The 21,213-nt window shown below is 35.7% G+C and overlaps 1 protein-coding gene and 2 long non-coding RNA genes across 8 annotated transcripts in view; 1 reads left to right on the top strand and 2 right to left on the bottom strand.

The window, feature by feature from the left end:
- The window catches only part of Imp (IGF-II mRNA-binding protein), a 40,317-nt gene extending 33,718 nt beyond the window's left edge, over positions 1-6,599 (top strand). For 5 of the 6 annotated variants that reach the window (XM_026633780.2, XM_064220391.1, XM_026633798.2 and 2 more), the window contains 2 exons: positions 86-343; positions 2,219-6,599. In XM_026633780.2, coding sequence (XP_026489565.1) covers positions 86-343; positions 2,219-2,317 — 357 coding nt within the window. In that variant the 3' untranslated portion in view covers positions 2,318-6,599. Of the gene's footprint in view, positions 1-85; positions 344-1,641; positions 1,762-2,218 lie in introns of all 6 variants that reach the window. The other variant, XR_003368714.2, reaches the window with a different exon arrangement.
- Positions 6,600-12,157: 5,558 nt separating this feature from the next.
- Positions 12,158-13,820, bottom strand: LOC135194669 (uncharacterized). Its single transcript, XR_010309895.1, has 2 exons — positions 13,517-13,820; positions 12,158-12,430 (listed from the first exon to the last, which is right to left on the bottom strand). It is a non-coding gene; the product is annotated as an uncharacterized LOC135194669 (long non-coding RNA).
- Positions 13,821-14,081: 261 nt separating this feature from the next.
- LOC135194670 (uncharacterized) lies at positions 14,082-15,137 on the bottom strand. The gene is made up of 5 exons (XR_010309896.1): positions 14,849-15,137; positions 14,679-14,765; positions 14,425-14,496; positions 14,223-14,282; positions 14,082-14,134 (listed from the first exon to the last, which is right to left on the bottom strand). It is a non-coding gene; the product is annotated as an uncharacterized LOC135194670 (long non-coding RNA).
- Between the last annotated feature and the right edge of the window lie 6,076 nt (positions 15,138-21,213).

Genomic DNA, 21,213 nt, shown 5'->3' with positions numbered 1-21,213 from the left:
ATATTAATATGATAATGATAAATGAATATTAAAAACGCGTTTCTAGCTCTATTGATATTTTAATAAAAAAAATTTGCAATTACAGGCGCAATATCTGATCTTTGAGAAGATGCGGGAGGAGGGATTCATGTCGGGGTCAGAAGATGTACGGCTGACTGTTGAGATCGTAGTGGCCTCATCGCAAGTTGGGCGTATCATAGGCAAGGGAGGGCAGAACGTGCGTGAACTCCAGCGCGTCACTGGCTCGTTGATAAAGTTGCCCGAGCAACCACAGCCGCCGGCCGCCGCAGCTCATGATCATGAAACCACCGTGCACATCGTTGGACCTTTCTACAGCGTCCAGGTTGGTGATGACAAAATACCTTTTTATAAAATTAATAAACTGTATTTTACTTTTTTTTTTAAACCGAGTAACTGTGAATTGGCCTTAATTGTTTTGGTTCCGGATATAATATCTTTATCAATATCTACATATTTAGAAATACAACGGTCAACTATATATAGTCTTATTCGGAATAAAATTCGTACTTATCGTTTTATAACAAAAAAAACTCGTAAAAAAGTTTACGTATTTCACGGAAGCGGATCGTGATATCGAAAAACAAAAAATCTACTTCTACTAAATCTACGTGTGTGAATTTTTGGTAACGTGACTATTTAAATCTTAATAGTATCTTTACCTCGAGTCAAACAAACAAACAAAACATTTATAAACCATATAACTTATCAATTACCGCCAGACTAGTCTTATGTGAAGTAATTAAATTATTTATATGCTAAGCGAATATATTTTAACGTGTCCAAATCTGATATCAAATGTATATAAACATAAAATGTGTCAGTACAGTCAAAGCTATACAATGTACGAATTTTAAAACACTCCTAAAATGTCCAATCCAAGAGATATAGCTCTACCAAACAAAGCAGACGTGAAAGTCGCTTAATTAAATTACATAAACTCAATATGATAACTAAATCATAGTAACTGCATATAGATGCAGTATAGTAGCATAAAATAAATGTACTTACTTGTAAACCAAATTATGCCTTCAGAAGGCAATGTATATAAATTTTATCATATGGTATCTTATCGTTCCTGGTCTCAAACTAGCCAAATATTTATTTCTTAGTATAGCTAAAATATATTAAAAGTATTTACCTTTGAAAACTTACCTTATAAAACAGCTTTATCCATTCATTTACAAATCAAGTAATAAAAACGAAATTATAAAAAAAAATTGCTTGTTTTTTATATATATGTATATTTTTTTTAACATGTTGTATGCGCCTCAATGTTTAACGCGTTGCGTTAGTAAATATTACATCTAGAAACTGAAGTTTATTTTTTGTATTCTTGCAATTTTTTAAATGTGTGATTATTTGGCATGTATTGTGATTTGAGAGATTGAGTGATTTGTAAATGTGTATGTAAGAGGAGGAATACATAATACGTGTATGAGTTAACAATAAGCGATGTAGCAAAGAGTACATGTAGTTACAAGTCTAGTGTCGAGGTCGTGGTCGCCGGGGAGTCGTCGGCCGCCATAAGATAAGTACTCAATTTTAAATAGCTGGCGCGATGCGAAATGGTACAAGTTATTGGCGACTCACTGCTGCATAATAAATGTTTAAATGTTGTAGCAGTCACCCGAAGCGGGATGAGAGCCCTGTGACGACGTGCGCACAGTGGGTGATGTCACAATGAAATGCCACATGACGGCCGTCATGGCGGCACATTTAACGTTATCATCTTTTCGATAGGTGAGTTTCTCCTTCCATTTATATAAACATCAAGCGAATGTATCAATTACTGCTATGTGTTTATTGAAATAAATATTTAAACAAATAATATTTGTATTTTTATTATGAAACTATGTTACTCGTAAGCTGCTATATTTAGTTTGCATGGACGTTGTAACTACATGTACAGAATATAGGAAATATAAAAGGGTCGCATAAAATTGTCACAGGTTGTGCGATGATTATGTGGATGAAAGGTTGTGTGATGAGTAGGTATTTTATTACGTGTGCGGTTTATTTATAAGGTAAAGGTTTTTGTTCTAAGGCCATATTATAATAATTCTGCTATGCGATTAACATATTCTTTACACTAATTATTAAGGCAACGCGATTTATAATTCATCGTTCGTTAACGAAGGTATGTCGCGATGAAATTTGACTCTGACAATGTAGTGATGTGTCGCGTTGCTGCTTGCAGTCAGCGCAACGGCGCATTCGTGCGATGGTGGCGCAGGCGAGCGCCCCAGGTCGTCACCGACGCGCCGCGCCGCCGCCGCCGCCGCCCGCCCAGCAGTAGGCGCCGGTCACACCGACACCACCACCCGCCGCCACCTCTCCGTCGCCACTTCATAGCCACGGCAACGCCTGCCCCGCTCCGCCTCAGCCCCGATCCCACCCCGAATTCCAGACTTAAGGCCCAGCTCAGTTAGCTCTGCCTTGTAGTCCCGCTGTGCGCAGCCTCAAGCGCTTTGATTTGTTGGCAGCCTGTGTCCAATGTTGTTGTTGACGTAATTATATTAACGTAGTGAATTATAATTAAATACTATTGACGAATTTTATCCCGGAATTAATGTTGATGAGTAATTGGATATATATTATGTATATTATATATATTATTCATATACACTATTTTTTTTAACGATAGTGACAGTTATATGAATTAGCCGGAATATATTTAATTGTTATATTGTTTTCATACCATGTTATTATACTGCATTGTAAAGAGTTTTCACTGAAGGCAATAGTTGACGATTATGTTCTCTATACATATACACATGTTAGTAGCAATAGGTATAGTACAGCACCATTTTTATACAAACGAGATGTAATACATATTTTGTTTTGTTATGAAATAATAGATTAATCTGTTGAAACACTACAATATACTGTTGATTTTAGTCGAAAGGGTGTGTGGGTTGCGAACTCTGATCTGGAATGGAGATACACGACATCGCTTTACTCATGAGGCTCAACGACAAACTAAAGCTTTGCAACTATGAAGTAAGGATATCCTAATGTAACACATTGTGCGCGCGAGCCGATAGAGGTGCTTGGCCGACCGCCGTCTTATGGACGGGCTGACCAACTGACTGACTGACCATAAGACGGACCACGCGACAGACTGACTAGTCGACTATTTACTCGAATCAACCAGCGGCGCTGCACTCCACCTGCGATGGATATAAATATTTTTGATATAGTAGTCATCGTTGGACGGTAAGGTTTAAAAGGTACGAGTTTTAATTTGTAAGTGACATTTGTTGATCGTTTTCTTTGTAATTTTGTCTTTGTTAGCTTTATAACGGTTTTCCTGTATCGATGCGACAATGGCGATCGTCACACCGAGCCGCACAAGCTCAGCTAGTGCGGAGCGATGCGGAGCGGTCGTTCGGTTCCACGCGACGATACGGTTTTATGCGAGTGTACGATTTGCGTTATAATTGTGCCAAGTGAGATATTTAACTATGAAAGTTTAAGATTAAGTGAATGATATCAAAATTGATGAAAAGCTTAGATATTTATATTTATAATTGTGATAATAATATATGGAAGTTTTGGCAAAAATGTGAGAATGATTTAACATTCTTTTTCCATTATCTTAATTCTTTCGAGCAGGGTTGTAACGCAGTGAAGAACTTCCACATGACACGTCCCTTCGCCTCAAAAAACGGAGTAAACGTAAGGTGGCTCAATTCGGGTTGTTGTTACCTGCTTAAGATAACGAGTTGGCCCCGTAGGATAATGCGTTATTACTCTTTACTCGTTTAGTGTTTATCGACAGATAGTGTCTAGATAAAATATTAAATTAGTTTATAATAATGGTTTTTTAGTAATAGAGACGGTCTTAATGTAAAATTTTATTAATTTTTAGATAGTTAATAAATATTCAAATAAGTGGCGATATAAAATGTTCTGAAAGCATACTTTTAAAATACTTACATCAACGTAAGTGCATAGTGTGACGTCAACAATGTGACGAATCTTACAAATTTGAGATAATGCAATGGATGTGCAACGCCAGCACAATTAATAAAAATAAACTTTGGGTAATTCCATCTTTCCGCGGAGGTCAAAATTTAAACCTTATCTTTGGGCTTGTTAATTATTTTATCCGTTATAACCCTGCTCTCGAGGTTAGAATATATGAATTATATTTTACGGCGCCGTAAACTTGCGCTCGCTCCCAGGTGCATAAAATAATTTTCATTTCAAATTGGCCCGCCGCTCCGCCGCGACTCTGAACAACCGAGCGCCTAAGCAGTCATCGTTTGCCGACCCCACCTGGATACTTCCACATATTATTTAAAACTATCTCGCTATTGGCATTCAATTTTCACCGAATCTACTGTTACCGAACGATTTAATGCTTTAACCACGAAGCTAAATAATTTTCATCGAATAAAAAAAATATGAATAGCCGTTCTGTCCGAGTTTATTCTGTACCTTTCTGCATACCGTACATTATGGACCTATTTATGACTAGTATTTTGTAATCTTTCCCGACTACTTCATTTACTTTACGAATTTAATTATGTTTACGTGCTTTCGCGTATTTGTTTTTTCGGAACATCGCTAATGTACATTATGTACAACGTTTTGACAGTATTGGCCTTAACGCCGTGTAAAAAAGTGTAGAGAATGACAGTAGTCTGGTAATAAATAAACTTTATTTTGCCTTATCATGACAATCTGAGAACATAACGGGCATCTATTCAAAATATATAATTTGATTTTCAATAGTAAAAGTAAGTTTAAAACATTTTTGGCAAATAGTATATTTGAGATTTTAATTAAATTGAATGAGAATTAACCGTATAGAAATGTTACCCTTTAGTAAAACCCCGCGCCCAATCTTTATATAACACCCTGCACGGTACTCGTATTTTGAACGCTTTATGCGTTATATTTAACATTCCATATTTTGCTATCACATGAAAAAAATAAATGATAACAATTATTTATAAATTATTTAAACATGTTCGTATTAAATCTACTGACATGATATTGAGCGCGCGGGGTAGTTACGGTATTAGTTTAAAAAAAAAATAGATAACTACTACCTCTATGTTGAACTGGATTTCTGCGAAGTTATGTTTGCCCAAGATTTACGATCTGTCATTTAGCTTCTTTTGGATAGGCTTTTTTACTTAAGAAAGCCTCTTTAGCCTAAGTTGATCCTTTTTGTTTGTATAAATACGTCATATCATGTAACAGTTTGTTAATATTGGGAATATGTTTTGTACTATAGGCGAGTACTTTATTGAATATTAACAAAGTTTACATGATATGGTCTCTGATCTTATTAGCTGCTCAATTACAGAATTTAAAAAGTTCCTTAACCTCACTGGGCATATTTTGTAATTGTGTGGCTAATAATGCGATTGAAATGTATTATTAAAAGTAACAATTCGCGTTATAGCAAAAGTCCTAATACCTAGTAGTTACACTAGATTGTTGATAGTCTACGTGATAAAGGGCGCCTGTTTAGAACCAGGTTTAACAGGAACTGACCAGCAATTGTTTTTTTTTTTTTAATATCGATTCATTGCAAAAACTTGTCTACACGATTATCGTGATTAGATTTAATAATAAACGACAATCCACAAATAAATATAAACCATGATATACTAAGGACAATATGTGCGAGCGCGTCGGCCGTTTATATTTTATTTTGCAGTATCTTATTCGGTGTAAACGGCCGCTCGACTGCGACCGGAGGAGTGTACATATAGGCATGTCGTTAATTCCTTCCATTTGTAAGCAAGAGTATCATAATGTTGCACATTATGATTTGTAATGTGTTAGGAAGCAGAAATTAATAGTTTTAGTTGATTATTGTATCGTTGTGAAGTAGTGTTAAGTTGAGGCAGGCGCGGGCGCGCGGCCCGAGACTGAACTACATCGCCGCGTTGCCCGCGCCCAGCCATCTAAATGTCATTCTCGCTGGTAAAAATATACTTTATCATTCTTGTTTGATGGTTCTACTGTTATAGACATTATAATATTCATTTCTCATGTGTGTAATCAATATTTTGTGTATTTGGCGTGTGATCGACTGAATTATCGATTTCATTTTATGTGCATGAATGTATCTTAAAAATAGTACCTACGCAAAAGGAATATACTTGTTTAATATTATAAAAAGAGCGCGGTCGAGCACACGGCATTCGGCGCCAAGAGCGCAATGCCCCGTGCGCAGTGCCCGAGGGTCATGTATTGGGGAGCTGTTATTGTTGCTTCTCGTCTGAGTATATTAAGGTCCAATGTACATTTTAGGAAGGTTGTTTTTTTTTTATTCAGTATCTGTTCGTACTGGACGTTTCTTACATATTCAACCAAATTTTCTTTGAATTTTTACTGTTATTTTTAGAACCATTTATAATTGGTATAAGTTCAGAAACTAATAACTACCTCAATATTACTAAATGAATATGATAATTATCTTTGTGCATGTTTTTGGGAACTGAATTTAAAAAAATACAAAAATTCAATATAGTATAAGAATGCTATTTTAAACAATAATGGAAAATTGTCAAATTTAGGTTTCTTAACGTAATAAAAATTGATGAAAATTTTAATTATCTTTTTATTTCAATATTAGTTATTTTGGGTTATTATACATTTTTATACACAATAGTTCCTTGTTTTACGATAACTGGGGTTCTAACTTTATTATTTTAGCTTTAGTTTTATATCTTCTAAACTTACAACAGGAACTAAAAGGAGTGAAATAAATACGTGATAAAATAAGTGCCTAATTTTTTTATGACTTCCATATATTTTAATATAGCAAGTGCTTGTAGATTTAAGTGTAAAATATGTATACCCGTACAGTATTTTGGGAATAATTTATAGAAATATGCTTCCTGAAGTGGCGATTAGTGGGTTACATATTACCTTCCGAATCGAAAAGTAAATATTTTTTGAAAATGTTAAGTGTTAGAACATTAAAAAGTAGTAAAATTGTCTTTCGAATGACTGTGCAATAATTGCGTATATGGTGAATATTGACTAATATAAATATATATATATATATATTTGAATATGGTTGTTGAAAGCAGCTGTCATAAAACAAGAATTATCATTTACATGCGCGCTTTGTTTACGTAATTTAATAATTACTTATGGTTATTAATTTTCGTTAATTTCATCTGAAAAAAATAGAAATGGCATATTATGCCATTTCGCTTATATTTACTAGATTCGTATAAGAGAGAGCAGCACAACAGAGATCCAGACAGCAGAATTAAAATCAAAATTAGTTAATTTTAGCAAATATTATTAAAAACTACTTAATATATTAATAAAGTTTTTTAAGGGCATAAATTTTCTCAAGTGTTTAGTTAATTTTTGTTTACTTCAAAGTTCTTCCCTAGATCTGTAATTTTGATTATATGTAATTATTAGTCATTATAATTATTGTCTAATCTTCTTTTATACCATTACAATTATGCCCATTATCGAAATAAATAATTTCATGATAATACTCTCAAAGCAAAACAGAAAAATGTGTGAGGACAGGTTGTGAGACACTGCAAACATGGTTTGGAATTTGGTACCCTAGTGTATTCAAATAAAAATAATAAAAAAACATGGTAAAAATCTAAGTATCAATACATTTGTAAAGAACATCAATTTTAAGTAAGTATTTTAAGGCGATTCGACAAAGACTATAGGGTTGTTATTGAGTTCTAATCTTGCTTGGGTTTATCTATAATGCTACGGGGAGATATATTAGGAGATATATTCATATTTGTGATGTATGCATAGTATCAATATATATATTCAAGGGTCAATCAGAACAAACTAATAATTTTAATACGTAAGGGAATCTTTTGCATACCACTTTCGGGACTAGACTCGTACATTTTAATTGTGCTATGGACAATGAAAAGTTCAAAGGTCGACAAAATTTAACATTATTATACCCTGTGCAAGTTCGCTTGATCTTTTTGACAGATGTAAATTTTTCTTATCGACAATTTTGCAATGACAAAATATTATTTTCTTAATGATTTCAAAAATTGTTAAAATATTATAAAAAAAACATACAACACAAAAGTCCCTAAAGATTCAAGCATTATCTGAAAATTTTGAAACATTATTGCTTCAAAGTAAAATTTAAATAGGAACACTGAAAATAATAGACGTTGCAGTAACTGTTACAAATATCGATTACAAAAAATCATTAAGTTATTGTTACGAACGGGTCCTTTTGGTTGAGTTCTCTTTGGCTATTGGTTGAGGGTCTCTTTAGCTGGTATAACTCTTTTTAGAAAAAAAAAAAGATTTCGGATGGAAGGTCTGAAAAGTGTTTACTTTCATGGTCTGAACCGCCTATTTAAATTTGGCGGGAGGTCCAAAAAATCCTGTAATGTTAAATAGGTACTTATTATGAATATTGAACCACCGTCGCTTATCTACCCAATGTTTTATGTCTAGTGCAATAAATAATTTCACACACAACACACCCACACCATCCCTTTTTTTTTTCTTGCTGGAAAAACGCGTTACGCGCTTCCCCCACGTGATGGAAAGTGTGGGGGGGGGGGACTCCCCAGAGCCCTGGACGCCGAGTGCGCCCAGGTACGCCGGGTTTACCCACTAAAAAACCAGCGGTACCCTCTCCGTCTCCGCGGGCGCCACGGGATCGCTTGCGCATGGTACCGTCACGCCCTGACGGTCGGCCCGCCTATGCGGGCCTCCAACACCTAGAGGGGGTTCTCGGGGTACTGAGACCCCCCCTAGTCCCTGCGACGCCTATTGAGGCGGGGAGAGAAGGTGCGCGTAGCGCTTTTTCCTCCTCGGTCGTCTTCGGCGGAGCGGGTCTGTAGCGGCATCCTCTTCCCGCTCCCGCTCCGCGGCTTCCTTCTGCGACATCACGTTTTCACAGAAGGAGCGCATCTCCGGACAGCACGTCTCGCTACCGAGCATTTCGTTGACGATGCTCGGCAGCGAGAGGTCTCCGCCCATAGTCGCCGCCAGGGTGTGCCTCTCGGGCCCCCACGCAGCACACTCACTCAGGCTGTGGAGCGCTGTGTCGACTGGCGTACCACACTCGTGGCAGGAGGGTGACACCTCCCGCCGCGCTATTCCGTGCAGGTACTTACCGAAGCATCCGTGCCCGGTAAGTACCTGTGTCATCCTGAAGGTGAGTGTGCCCGTCTTTCTTTCGACCCAGCGACTCAAGTGGGGACGGATCGCATCCACTGTCGCCAGGCCCGCCGTGGGTGACCCCAGATCCTCCTGCCATCGGGCGATCAGGGCTTGCTGGGCTAGAGCCCTGATCCGCCCGACCTCCGCCGACCCTGGACGGTCGCCGCGGTTCTTCGCCTCGACCCGGAACCGGTACACCTCCGCGAGCACCTCCGCCTGGAGCTCCCAGGGCGGATCGCCAACGAGAAGTGTCGCCGCAGTCCACGACACCGTACGGTACTCTCTGATGCCTCTCACCGCTATGACCCTCTGCGGCTTCCGCAGCAGGGCCTGATTGTTAGCGGTGAGGGCGTCGACCCAGATCGGGGCATTGTACAACGCCATCGACCTCACTACACCGGAATAAAGACGCCGGCATAGCGATCCCGCCCCCCCCATATTCGGAAGGAGGCGGCCGAGAGCGACGGCGGCGTTCATGAGCCTCGGGCCGAGATGGACGAAATGCTGCCCGAAGCTCCATCGACCGTCCAGGATGAGGCCCAGATACTTCATCTGGACCTGCACCTTGATCACCGTCCCCCGGACGGTGATACTCGCCCCTCGTGGGGGTCCTTTCCGTGGACCGTGGAATAGGAGGGCCTCCATTTTGGATATGGAGACCCTCAAGCCCAGCATTCCCATACGGTCCACGGTGAGAGCCGTTCCGACCTCGGCGAGGCGAGCCGCCTCCCGAAAGTCCCGCCTAGTCGCTGTGACGAGAGTGTCGTCAGCGTAACACAACACCCCCATCCCGGGAAGAACGGGAGCTCGCAGGAGCCAGTCGAACCCGACGTTCCACAGAATTGGGCCGAGAACCGACCCATGTGGAACGCCGCAGCCTACCCGACGCCGGACCAGCCTCCCATCGACACCCGCCCAGTAGACCTCCCTGTCCTGGAGGTACGCCTCCAGCAGCCTCCTGAGATAGGTAGGCACCCCATGGTATCGGAGTGCCTCCCGTATCGTCTCGAAAGGGAGACTGTTGAAGGCGTTCGCCACGTCGAGCGACACCGCCAGGACGACTTGCCCCCGGGCCACCGCTTCCGTCGTCCGAGTCTTCAGGGCGTCCAGGGCGTCGACCGTCGACCGGCCCGCCCTGAACCCGTACTGAGCCTCTGAGAGACCCGGACCGACCTCCTCAAGGTGTTGAACGAGACGGGCTGCGAGGACCTTCTCGAAGAGTTTGCCCGTCTCGTTCAGCAGCACTATTGGCCTGTATGCCGAAGGAGAATTAAACGGCCGACCTTCCTTCGACAACAGGACCAACTTCCCTTCCTTCCAAGGCTTGGGAAACTGCCCGCTGCATAGACACTCGTCGAACAGTTCCGGCCGAAGCCAGAAACGGCCGAGGGCCATCTCCATCTCCCGCTCCGTGATCAGTGGTGGAGCCACTGCGTCTTCGATCACGGAGCGGGGGGCCATCTGTGGAGGGACATGCTCGCCTGGATGGGGGAAGAGTTCCCCGACCAGGCGCAGGAGGAGTTCCGGCGGCAGCGTCTCGGTGACGGGGGCGCCTTGGGTGCGGGACTTCCCGCGCACACCGCGGTACGGGCGCCCCCACGGGTCTCGATTGAGACCCGCTAGAAGCTCCTCCCTGGCCTCTTCTTTGACCTTGCTTATCGCCAGCTGCAGATCTTTTTTCAACTGGCGATAAGCGTCCAGCATTTGTCCATCCAGGTTCGTGTCGAGGCCGTTGCGCCTTCGACAGCGGACGTAGGCCCTCCGCGCCCGGCAGCACGTCGCCCGAAGGTCGGCGATTTCGGGCGAACCCACACCAACCCTGGTGGAGCGCTGTAAGCTTAATACTTCGGCACACCATATCGGCATGATCTCCAACTAAAATAAAACTTTGCAATTGACTTTGATAAAGTAGGTTCTTTTTATGTGAAAAAGAAGAGGATAGCGGTTTTTTTACAAATGCATAAACTGCTGCTTGCTTAGAATGCATTGGGGACAGCTGTACGACGACGACGATAATAATGAAAAATAATGTAATAATGTTGATGATCATTTTTTTTTAAATCGTTAATTTTTGCGAAAATCTCATAAAATAACATTAAAGTTACTATGTAAACATAATTTATTAAATATAAAATTGTTTCTTATAAACATTTTATTCCCCCTTCCATCTCACTTTCCAGTAAATTGTTGTTAAAATTATTGTAGTCGAGATCGTTAAATTTTTCTTTTTTAACTTTTTTATTTAAGCTTTTAATAATGCAAAAAAACACTCGTTACGCAGATTCATTGACTAGCCCGGGTTTCAAGATTTTACAATTTTTTTGTTTTAAAACGTTATTTTTTGGACTACTAGATATTTTCTGTTTCCCATCACTAGCCCTTCTGTCAAAAAGATCAAACTAACTTTTAGGTACAGGGTAGGTATAAACATTGTCTTTAGTACTTTCGAAACAATGGAATAAAAGCTATTTGTATTTGAATTAGTATTATATTAAATTGAGTTTTCTAGATCAAAGCCCTTAAAAATACAAGAAATGTTCATGTTATTTGGCCAATACTTGAAGGTTTTAACATGACTTACGCACTAACTAAAATATTATTTTATTTAACCACTGAGCAGTCTATAGTAGCAGAAACCTAATATGTCTATTAAGCAGATACTTAAAACAGAGTTGGTTATTAAACGTTAAAAAGTAGGAAAAAATGTTAACGGTAATGTAGTTTTAGGGGAAATTACCTACAATTTACAAAATATGTAAAGAAACATTCGTATTAGATTTGCTTAATCTTAATAAGAAAAGTGTAAATGTTTAATTTGGACAGAACAGCAGTAATATACTCTTTAATGATTTAGTTTAAAAATAAATGTGTTAATATTATATAAAAGTGCGACATAAAGCATTATCAGGGTTTGTATAACAAAAAGCATGGTTTTCTGGTAAAGGAATTTGGTAGCGTGTGCTACCCGCTAAATGTACTCTTGTGGTAGCCCTCCATATTTTAGGTAATTTTCGCGATGCTTTTTTTTTCCAGTTCTCTAAGTTAGAGCCAAGTTCTTTCTCGAGTTCTGCTGCTGCTTGTGACACTTCTAGGTCTGTGTCGCGCGGTGTAACGTTTTTTGATACGCTAAATTTTGTAGATGACACTATATGTGCTGCATTCGATTGTAGCTTGTGACCTTCATTAGAATTCGATACATTGGACGTAGTGCTAGAGCTTTTTCTAGAAAATAACAGCATTATTCTTCGAGTAGCTAAAATCGAAATATATACTTAGTTTCAAATTCATGTTAAAGTTAATTTCAGATTAACAATGGTGATTAATTGATTATGTTCTTCTGGGTAATTTATTGCTTTGGCGGCAATTGTATAGAGAGACTAGCCGACTAGAAAGTGTACAGGCGCCAAGACTACTAGATCTGCGACCTCATATACATATATCCTCACTAGTGGATATTATATAATATGACCAAACAGACAGTCAATTGTTTGGGGTTTTATTTATAAATTTTGTCATAGATACTCGATACATGATTTATATATCAATGATCATGGACATATTTAGATGTATGCATTAGTTGCTACAAATTAGTTTAAAAGAAAAATCATTATCCGCGTTTATTAATTTTTTTTAGAATAACAAGTTCAAAACTAAATAATAAATCAACACTGTTAAAAAAATTGATATAAAATATTTCTAAATAGTTGGCGCAATCAGTTTGTAGTTGGTTGGTAGGTACCTCTTGCTGCAAAACATCTGATGAGCTGGTCATTACAACATTTTTATTTTTTTTTAAGTTGTTTGGTGCTGAACATTAGTATGCATTAAAAGAGTAATGCATTATGTATTAATAGAAAATAAGTCACAATCTGTTTTAAAATTTAATGTATATGTCATACTTATTATATTCTTCACGGTTACCTCAGTAGCTGTTTTTCTGTCAACATACAGGAAGCCTTTATCTTCCTGTATGTACTTTGACATATTGCAAATTATAGCTCTGTAAAATATTGTTCCTTTCAGGTAAATTTTCCACAAATCACAATTAACTAAAATATTAAGTGATAAGCTCAAGACAATAAGATGATACCAATAAGAAGACACAAACAATCGGTATATTAAAAACAAAAGTAGCGGCGGTAAGGAAGCGTAAAGCAACATAAAGACGTGCTATTATTCTGCGATAAATGTTTTGGCAGTGTGAAAAAATTAAAAATTAACTTGAGGGCCGATGGGAACATTTTTTTATTTAATATTAGATATTCAGCCGTTTTTGACGTACTTCTAAATATGTCCACGAGTGTCTAACAAATATGTGTATTTAATTAGTTAAACATACTGTGGCTTGAAGATGTTAAAGACGTTGTTACGGTTTCCTTGGTCGTGTTCGCGGTAACCGATGTCGTTATTTCGGATATAGTGGTCTTTAGTGTTGAAACCACAGGTGAGGAAGTTGATACTGTTAATATATTATCATTTTCAGTGCTTGGTATAGAAGTCGGTGTTGAACTTATGACCGATGATGCTTTATAAGACGATGGTATTGCAGTTTTAGTAGTGCGCGATGTATTGCTGCTCCCTCCTGGTTGTGGTCCAAACGCGTCTTCGTATTGAAACCTTCGCCACCCACCAGCGTTCTCCTTGTCCTCTAAACAAATATTTAAAAAAAAAATAGTTCCTATCTATGTTTCACCTACCAATGGAATAGTAGTAGAATAAATTTATCTTTAAACATTACAAGCTTTACTTTCAAGAGCTGCAAGTCACAGATAGGTTTTTAACACAGAAAGTGGGTATGATTAGGATGGTTTTTACTTTATCAAAATATATAATGTGACAATATGTATAATAATCAATAAAAAATATTTCTTTGTATATTTATGACAACACTTACCTGATATAATGTTGGTATACATACCGTATCCTTCATTGTATTCAATATTTCGAGCTGGAATATCTATAATAATTATATGTACGTTAAAATAATGTAATTGTGATAAGCAAATTCGTTATCGTATGAATATGGTAGGTATATAAAAACTAACCATAATATATGTTTGCATCTATTTGCGGGAAACGCCGTCTCCATTTCCGTAGAGTAGGGACTGCAGAAAGTATTTAGTTACATTTACATTTGATTCTGACCAATGTCTTGGTTTTTCAAAGAATTAAAATAAAGGGTAAACAAAATTAGCAATATAACAATAAATTTACGCAGTGGAAACTTGTTTATAAAAAAGTATTTACAAATTGGCGGAATTCTACGCGGCCAATGCTGAACTTGTGGTGTTGCAGGCGCTCTCTCAAATTTTCCTCTTTCTGAAATAAATACGTATTTCCTAAACGTAATAATGTATACAGACAGAAAATTATGGAAAATAATGAGCCTTATCAGAATATAAAATAGATTATATGATTAAATATAAGTAAATATTTGGATAGACTTTACCATCCAATAGATCAGCGATTAAAAGAGATGCGAAAAACGTAGATATTCTTACTAGGTGTGGTACACGTCATGGCACCCTCTTCCCATAATACTCTGTTGCTGTGCATGTCTTTATTCTCTCGTAGAACTCGAGCGTATTCTAAGTAAAGGTAAAACATAATATATTTATGTAGTATTTAATTCAATGAAGTGAAATTAAAAAACACCTGTTTTTCTATAAACCTGACTTGAGAAGTTCGACAAGAAAAAGAGCTTGTTGCAATTCTTTCTGTTCATCGGAAGCTTCTTTATCGGTTGATGTAACAACTTGATTGTATCCTAATACTAACCACCGTTTATAACATAACAGAATACACATACAAAATATATAGCGGATCATGCACCCATACATTTTTCCCTCATCCATCTGTTTTAAAGATTTGTGCAATCATTTTTACAAGCCACGCATGTTTACTTATTCCACATGGCGTTTGCACGATATTTTTTATAAGCACATACAACTTCACTGAAAGTGAAGAATTATTTGTAATGTAAAAAGCATTGCGTAACAAAACATTTAAAATGAAATATCATATATTTTTGTTTAGAAAATTGAAAATGTAAGTGATTTTTTATTGTTTTAGTGTTATTAAATTTTATAGGTATGTTTGTTTCAATTCTACTACATTTGTATCCACCACGCACCAATAGCGCGGGGAAATTATTATCAAATTAAGGAGAAATATAACAGCCTGTAATTAATGAGCTCGTATAAGCCCATTTGAATAATTTGACGAGGTTAAATGACGTAATAGACCGTTTTAAATAGGAGATTTTACTAATAGAACCGGATAGAAACGTTTTAGTTATTCAACTTTATTAATAAAATGTATAATTAATATTTATACATAATATTATGTACAATTCCAATGCAACTACAAGGTAGCGACATCTTTTGTCCAATAACCCTCACCTGAGTTGTATCTCATAGCTCATTTCAATGATATACTAGTTACTCTCATACAACCTAGATGGCGTTGTCTTACGTAATCCAAAGAAAATGGTAGAGATGCTTATGAGTTTTGTATCAAAGAAGCACCGACGTATAACGAAAGCAATGTGGTAGATATATTTGGTTACGTGATGTTAAAGTTGTAGTTGATTATCGTTTCTAACTCTGAATGTATCTAAACGTATAATATATTAGATGAAGATCATTGTAAGATGTGGCGAACCAATTCGAGCTAGAAGGTGCTACCCTTTGAGCACTTGACCGAGTTCAAGTGAGAGGTAGAGGCTCACAGGTCTCACATATTTGACCTATAACCATACGGGACGTTGAGCTGCTAAGTCTAACAGTACTGACACTACTTCTGCGGTATTCATAAACCCAAATAATGCGGGCCAGCGCCCGCAAATCTTTTTCATATTATTCAGGAAGCATACGAAAAAAACAACGACAACCTGTACGTTTATTTCGAATATATTGATCTCATATTTTTAAAACGAAAAAAATCTATAACATCCATGTTTATTTATTGTGATACTGATTAATACTTTGTAAAAATAAAATTAGGTAGAGAATCGCATTGACATTTCAGAATATGGTCGAGAAGTTGGATCATATATGTTACTATTAATAATACTATTCCACTCGTAGTAATAGTGATCTGTGTCTGTAATCATCGTATCGGACAGAATGGCGGGTGTATGAATTATAAATATAAAAATACAAAGAATACTGAATAGATTTCCAAGAAATGTACGATCTTGTATTTAACTACTAACAACGCTATAAATTATTTACTATCGCAGTGGATGTGAGCATTATAACCTGCTAGAAGTGAGTTATATTACTACGCACAGACTATCTTTGTGGGTACACGTAGGTACATACATTTAAACGTCAGAAGATATTCATAGTCAACTGAAAATGTGCTTTACTAATTTGTCGTAAAATTTATTTGTATTTTTTTATTTACTATTTACCCCATAAGTATTCTGCATGGTATAAACATACAGGGTTATTGGCATCAATTTATTGCCTCGGAAATCTATCAGCTTCCCGGATTCGCCTAATTCACTCCATTAAAAACTGATGTAACCGATAAGGAAACCGACTCGAATATTTTTGACGAGCAGCTTCACTGTTACCGTCACAAAAACCGTAACAAAACATAATATCAGCGTATTTTTCATTTGTGTAATTTGTTTGAAATAATAAGAAATATACTGTCCATTCCAATCAAGCTCTTCTTCCATGTTTCAAATAAAATAAAGTAGTGAATTTAATATAAAAAAACAACTTGTATATTGTGTATTTAATTCAAAAACACGGCGCCAATAATTTGTAAAACAAAACCAATGTATGCGTGAATGGTTTTTGAAAAAAGAACGGTTTGGAAATAATGTTTTTTTTTCTTAAACGTTGTTTACCTTAACCAACTTGCTGCATTAGCAAAGGTATGCATTAAACCTATTTACGAGACATTCAAAGAGCGAATACGATTTTTTATTCGAATATGAATTTCCACTAGCTTCCTCTGTCATGAGTTTTGACATTTTTTTTCAGTTGCTTTGAAATAAATTCTTAGTTGTTATACATTTTTGATCAAAAATATATTGAAATAAAATCGTTTTCAGTATTATTATTATCCTAGTATTTTGGTCCGATAATTGTTGTTTTAATATAGATAAATAACCACCATTTAAGCGTTTTTATAAATCAGCAGAAAATTGTGATTAAATCACATCGATACTTTTTTAAATAAATTTTGTAGTTGCAGTTTTGACTTATTTTATAAAAATCTAAAAAACGTGATAACTCAATAATGGTTCACTTTTGTATCGTACATATGGTAGTTAAAATTATCGCAGAGTCATCCCTATCACCTAACGGGAATACGTCGAATTACCAATAACCCTGTGTTATGGTAATTGCAACACATTTTATCATGTGTATTGTGAAAAAAAATTGGTTTATATCAGGAAAGTATGTTTCTAAAAAGGTAATAAAAAAACATTTCAGAAAAATACATTTTTTTTTAAAAAATATTTGTTTATAGCATATACATACATATTTTTAAATCGGTTTTTTTTTGTTTTACACCAATCTATATCAAATAACAACTAAGATTACCAAAAATATAAAAACCTCTAAAGTGAATAGTAATATTCATACAAAGGGATATATGTTTACATATAGTACATATCTGTCTGTGTGGTCTGAATGGTCGCTTAATATTATGTATTTGATCTAGAGCCCAATAATTCACCATTTATAGTATAGCTCAAATATAACTCAAAGTAATTGAAATACTTTGATTATCTCACTTTTCAACCATTGCCTTAGAACGTATCTGATGTGGATTGCTTAAAAGTTAATTTTAAATGGCGTGATAAAATATGTTTGTCTTATCTATCTATGCCTATGACTTCGTAAATACATTTTCATACGTTATGTGTACATATTGCGTCATAAATGTATATGGGCGCTCGGCCGTGCTGCCATCTGGTTTCAATGTATGTAACAAAACAAAACTATATCCATGAGCGTTCGCCGTGCTGCCATCTGTTGTCAATATATGTAACAAATCGAATAAAACTTATAATCTGTAAAGAGACATCTATCAGCTAATTTGGGACTTAATAATACAGGAAATATTATTATCTACTCTTAGCAATAAAGTAAGCAAAATTTAGAATAATAAATTGTAATTCATATTTTAGAATCAATCTTAGATAATACTAAGTTATATTTCTTATTTTGGAATGTAGAATGTATCAAGCAAGTAATTAACATTTGTTTTGTACCTATGGCGTTAAACCTATGATTTCCGGACAGATTTATTATAATAAATAAGGAATTAAATAAATTAAGATTTAATAGAAGTTTTGGCTATGGCAATTATTAACTAATACTGTTTAAATAATTTAGAAATATAAATATGATCTATTTTTGTCATGAAATTTGTTTTAATAATTTTGAAATATAAATATGATTTGTTTTTGTCAAGAAAGGCGTAAATTTGATTTGTCCGGTATATTTTTAATATAGATAGTGATAAATAATTAAGCTAATTACAATATATTTGGATTTTTAATTAAGATCAAAAATAATTTTATAATATCTTTTTATTATTATAAGCCATTAATAGTTATTATGTTTGTAACAAAATAAATATGGTCTTGTTGTTGATATAAAAAAGGATGTCGTAGTTTTAGTTAGTAGAAAAGGAAGTAAGTGCAGGCGAGCATTCTTAGGACTATTGTAGAACGAATCACTACACCATTGTTACTATCAATATAAAATTTATTAATGGAAAAAGAGTTTTTCTGGACTTCTATATGGATCCCGGGGAGAATTCTGGCGAATCGCCGACATGTACTTAGTTACAGTCTATGGCATTAGTGATCGAATGTATTCGCCGCAAACATGCTGCAAATGAATAATGTTTGTTCCGGAAGAACAATCAAAATTGCATTCCGACTACCCACGCCATTCAACATGAATAGGTGAACTTGCATTTCCGATTAACTTTAGGTTGGATAAATGCAATAAGCCACGTCAAAAATAATCATTTTATACATACGTATTCATCAATAATATTCAAATATTTAGGAAACATCTGTGTTTTCAAAATAAACTTAGTAAGTACATAATTGTAAAAAAAATGTGGGTTTTGCAGGCATATAAATACTTAGAGGTTTTATTTTTACAATATATACGAGTATGTATTTAAGTAATTATATACTTTTAATATTGTCCAATAATTTTTCTCTAATTGTGTTAAAATATTTGAGTGCATTTTATGTTTTATCAATCGGTGGAAACTTCGCTGGATAATGTGATATTGAAATTGTATTATGTAATCAGATTATATTTTATATCTGTTTGTTTCCCAAATATTAAATAAATAAATAAAATAAAATAAGCTTAATTTATTATTCTTAATCTTTTGACCTGGAACTCTACGAGACAATTACAATACAGGGATTGGACACAATATTTAAATTGTACTAAATATGTTAATATTTTATTTGGATATTTTTAAACTTTCATATAAATTTATGTTCAAAGAATGGTATGTTTTAGTATATTCATGTGTATATCCGAACACAGAATAGTCCATAGTTGTGGATAACCTGCAAAATTGAATTCAAATTGAATTTAGTTTACTAGTTTATTTTTTTTCATTCACCATGTATAAAAACCAACAAAACATGTTTTTATTCAATGGCATCAAAAACGATAATTGATTCTACATATCAATTTGTGCCCATCATTGAATCGATAATCAGTGTTACGACTTACGTTGCCGCAATCATTAGCAGGGGCATGCAACTCTAATACATTCATTAGAAAAAAAAAATGTATAGAAACTTACGCCATCTTTTAGTCAATGCCCCTAAACTTACTTAAACTTTAAAACTGTTGTTGTTTATGCGCTCGCTAGATGACATTAGCATAGTAGTAAACAATAAACATTATGATCTAAGAATATTTTAATTGTTTTTGTAATAGGGTTTATTATTTAGTAGATGTTTCAGATGACGAAATTATTTCGAAAATGCTTCTGTTTGTTGTCATATAAAAAATCTAATAATTTCATGGTGCTGGCAGCATTTTAAATTATCAAAATTTGTAGCGACTTTAACCAAACGACGAAACTTTAAAATTGTTTGAATCGTTCGCTGTGCATTGCGCTAACTTTTATTTGACTTGTGAAAATGCCATCAAACTCCCGATTCAAGTGTCATTTTGGTGGTAAAAACGATGGTGTGTAATTTAAAACTACATTGCTATATGTTTGGGTAAAATACTGGCCCAGTTCCTACCACTGGTTTCATTTGATGAACTTCATAGTACATTTGAGGATACGTAAACCTTCGGACAAAATCAAATATCTTTTATCTATATATATCTTTCGCAGGTCCATTGCATCGATTTCCTAAACCACAATACCCACATCTAGAAAATTTAATGTATGGAAATCTGTCCTCTCTGAAGATATTCAAGACAAAGGAGACATTTACATTTATAACCAAATTCGAATATGCTATCACCACTTTGAAGAATGTTATTGTTCACAAAGCCACAGACTCACAGCTAATGCAGTTCCAACACTAAATATTGGTAACTTTTGGACTAAAGTATTATTAAGTTTACCTTTAGTATTATAAAAGTATTAACCAATTTAGTATTACTAATACAGTATACCACAATGGTATATCACTTGATTAGTCTTGCAAGCTAATTTTACATTCGACTATTTATACTTTCAGGTTCATCTCAGCTGCAATCCATGGAAATTGATGCTATTAAACATGGGCTTAATGTAATGCAGCGGTCAACTGCCCTAACAACAAAGGATGATCAGGGTGAAGGTACTTGCAAACAACAGCAAATTGGTTTTTCAGAATTATTCTTAGATTTTTATTTAATATTCCAACATTAAGTACATCTCTGAACTAAATTACAACCTGATCCTTAAATGATCCTCACAATTAGGCATTTTTATTAATATTATAGTTAATGATTTACATACTTATAGATAGAATTATGAGTAAGAAGTTATAATGAAGAATAGTTCTTACTCATAATTAGA

The sequence above is a fragment of the Vanessa tameamea genome, chromosome Z (genome assembly GCF_037043105.1).
Source record: "Vanessa tameamea isolate UH-Manoa-2023 chromosome Z, ilVanTame1 primary haplotype, whole genome shotgun sequence".
In the NCBI taxonomy this organism is placed as follows: domain Eukaryota; kingdom Metazoa; phylum Arthropoda; class Insecta; order Lepidoptera; family Nymphalidae; genus Vanessa; species Vanessa tameamea.
The sequence above is the reverse complement of the archived record's forward strand: the minus strand, read 5'-3'. Positions and strand labels throughout refer to the sequence as shown.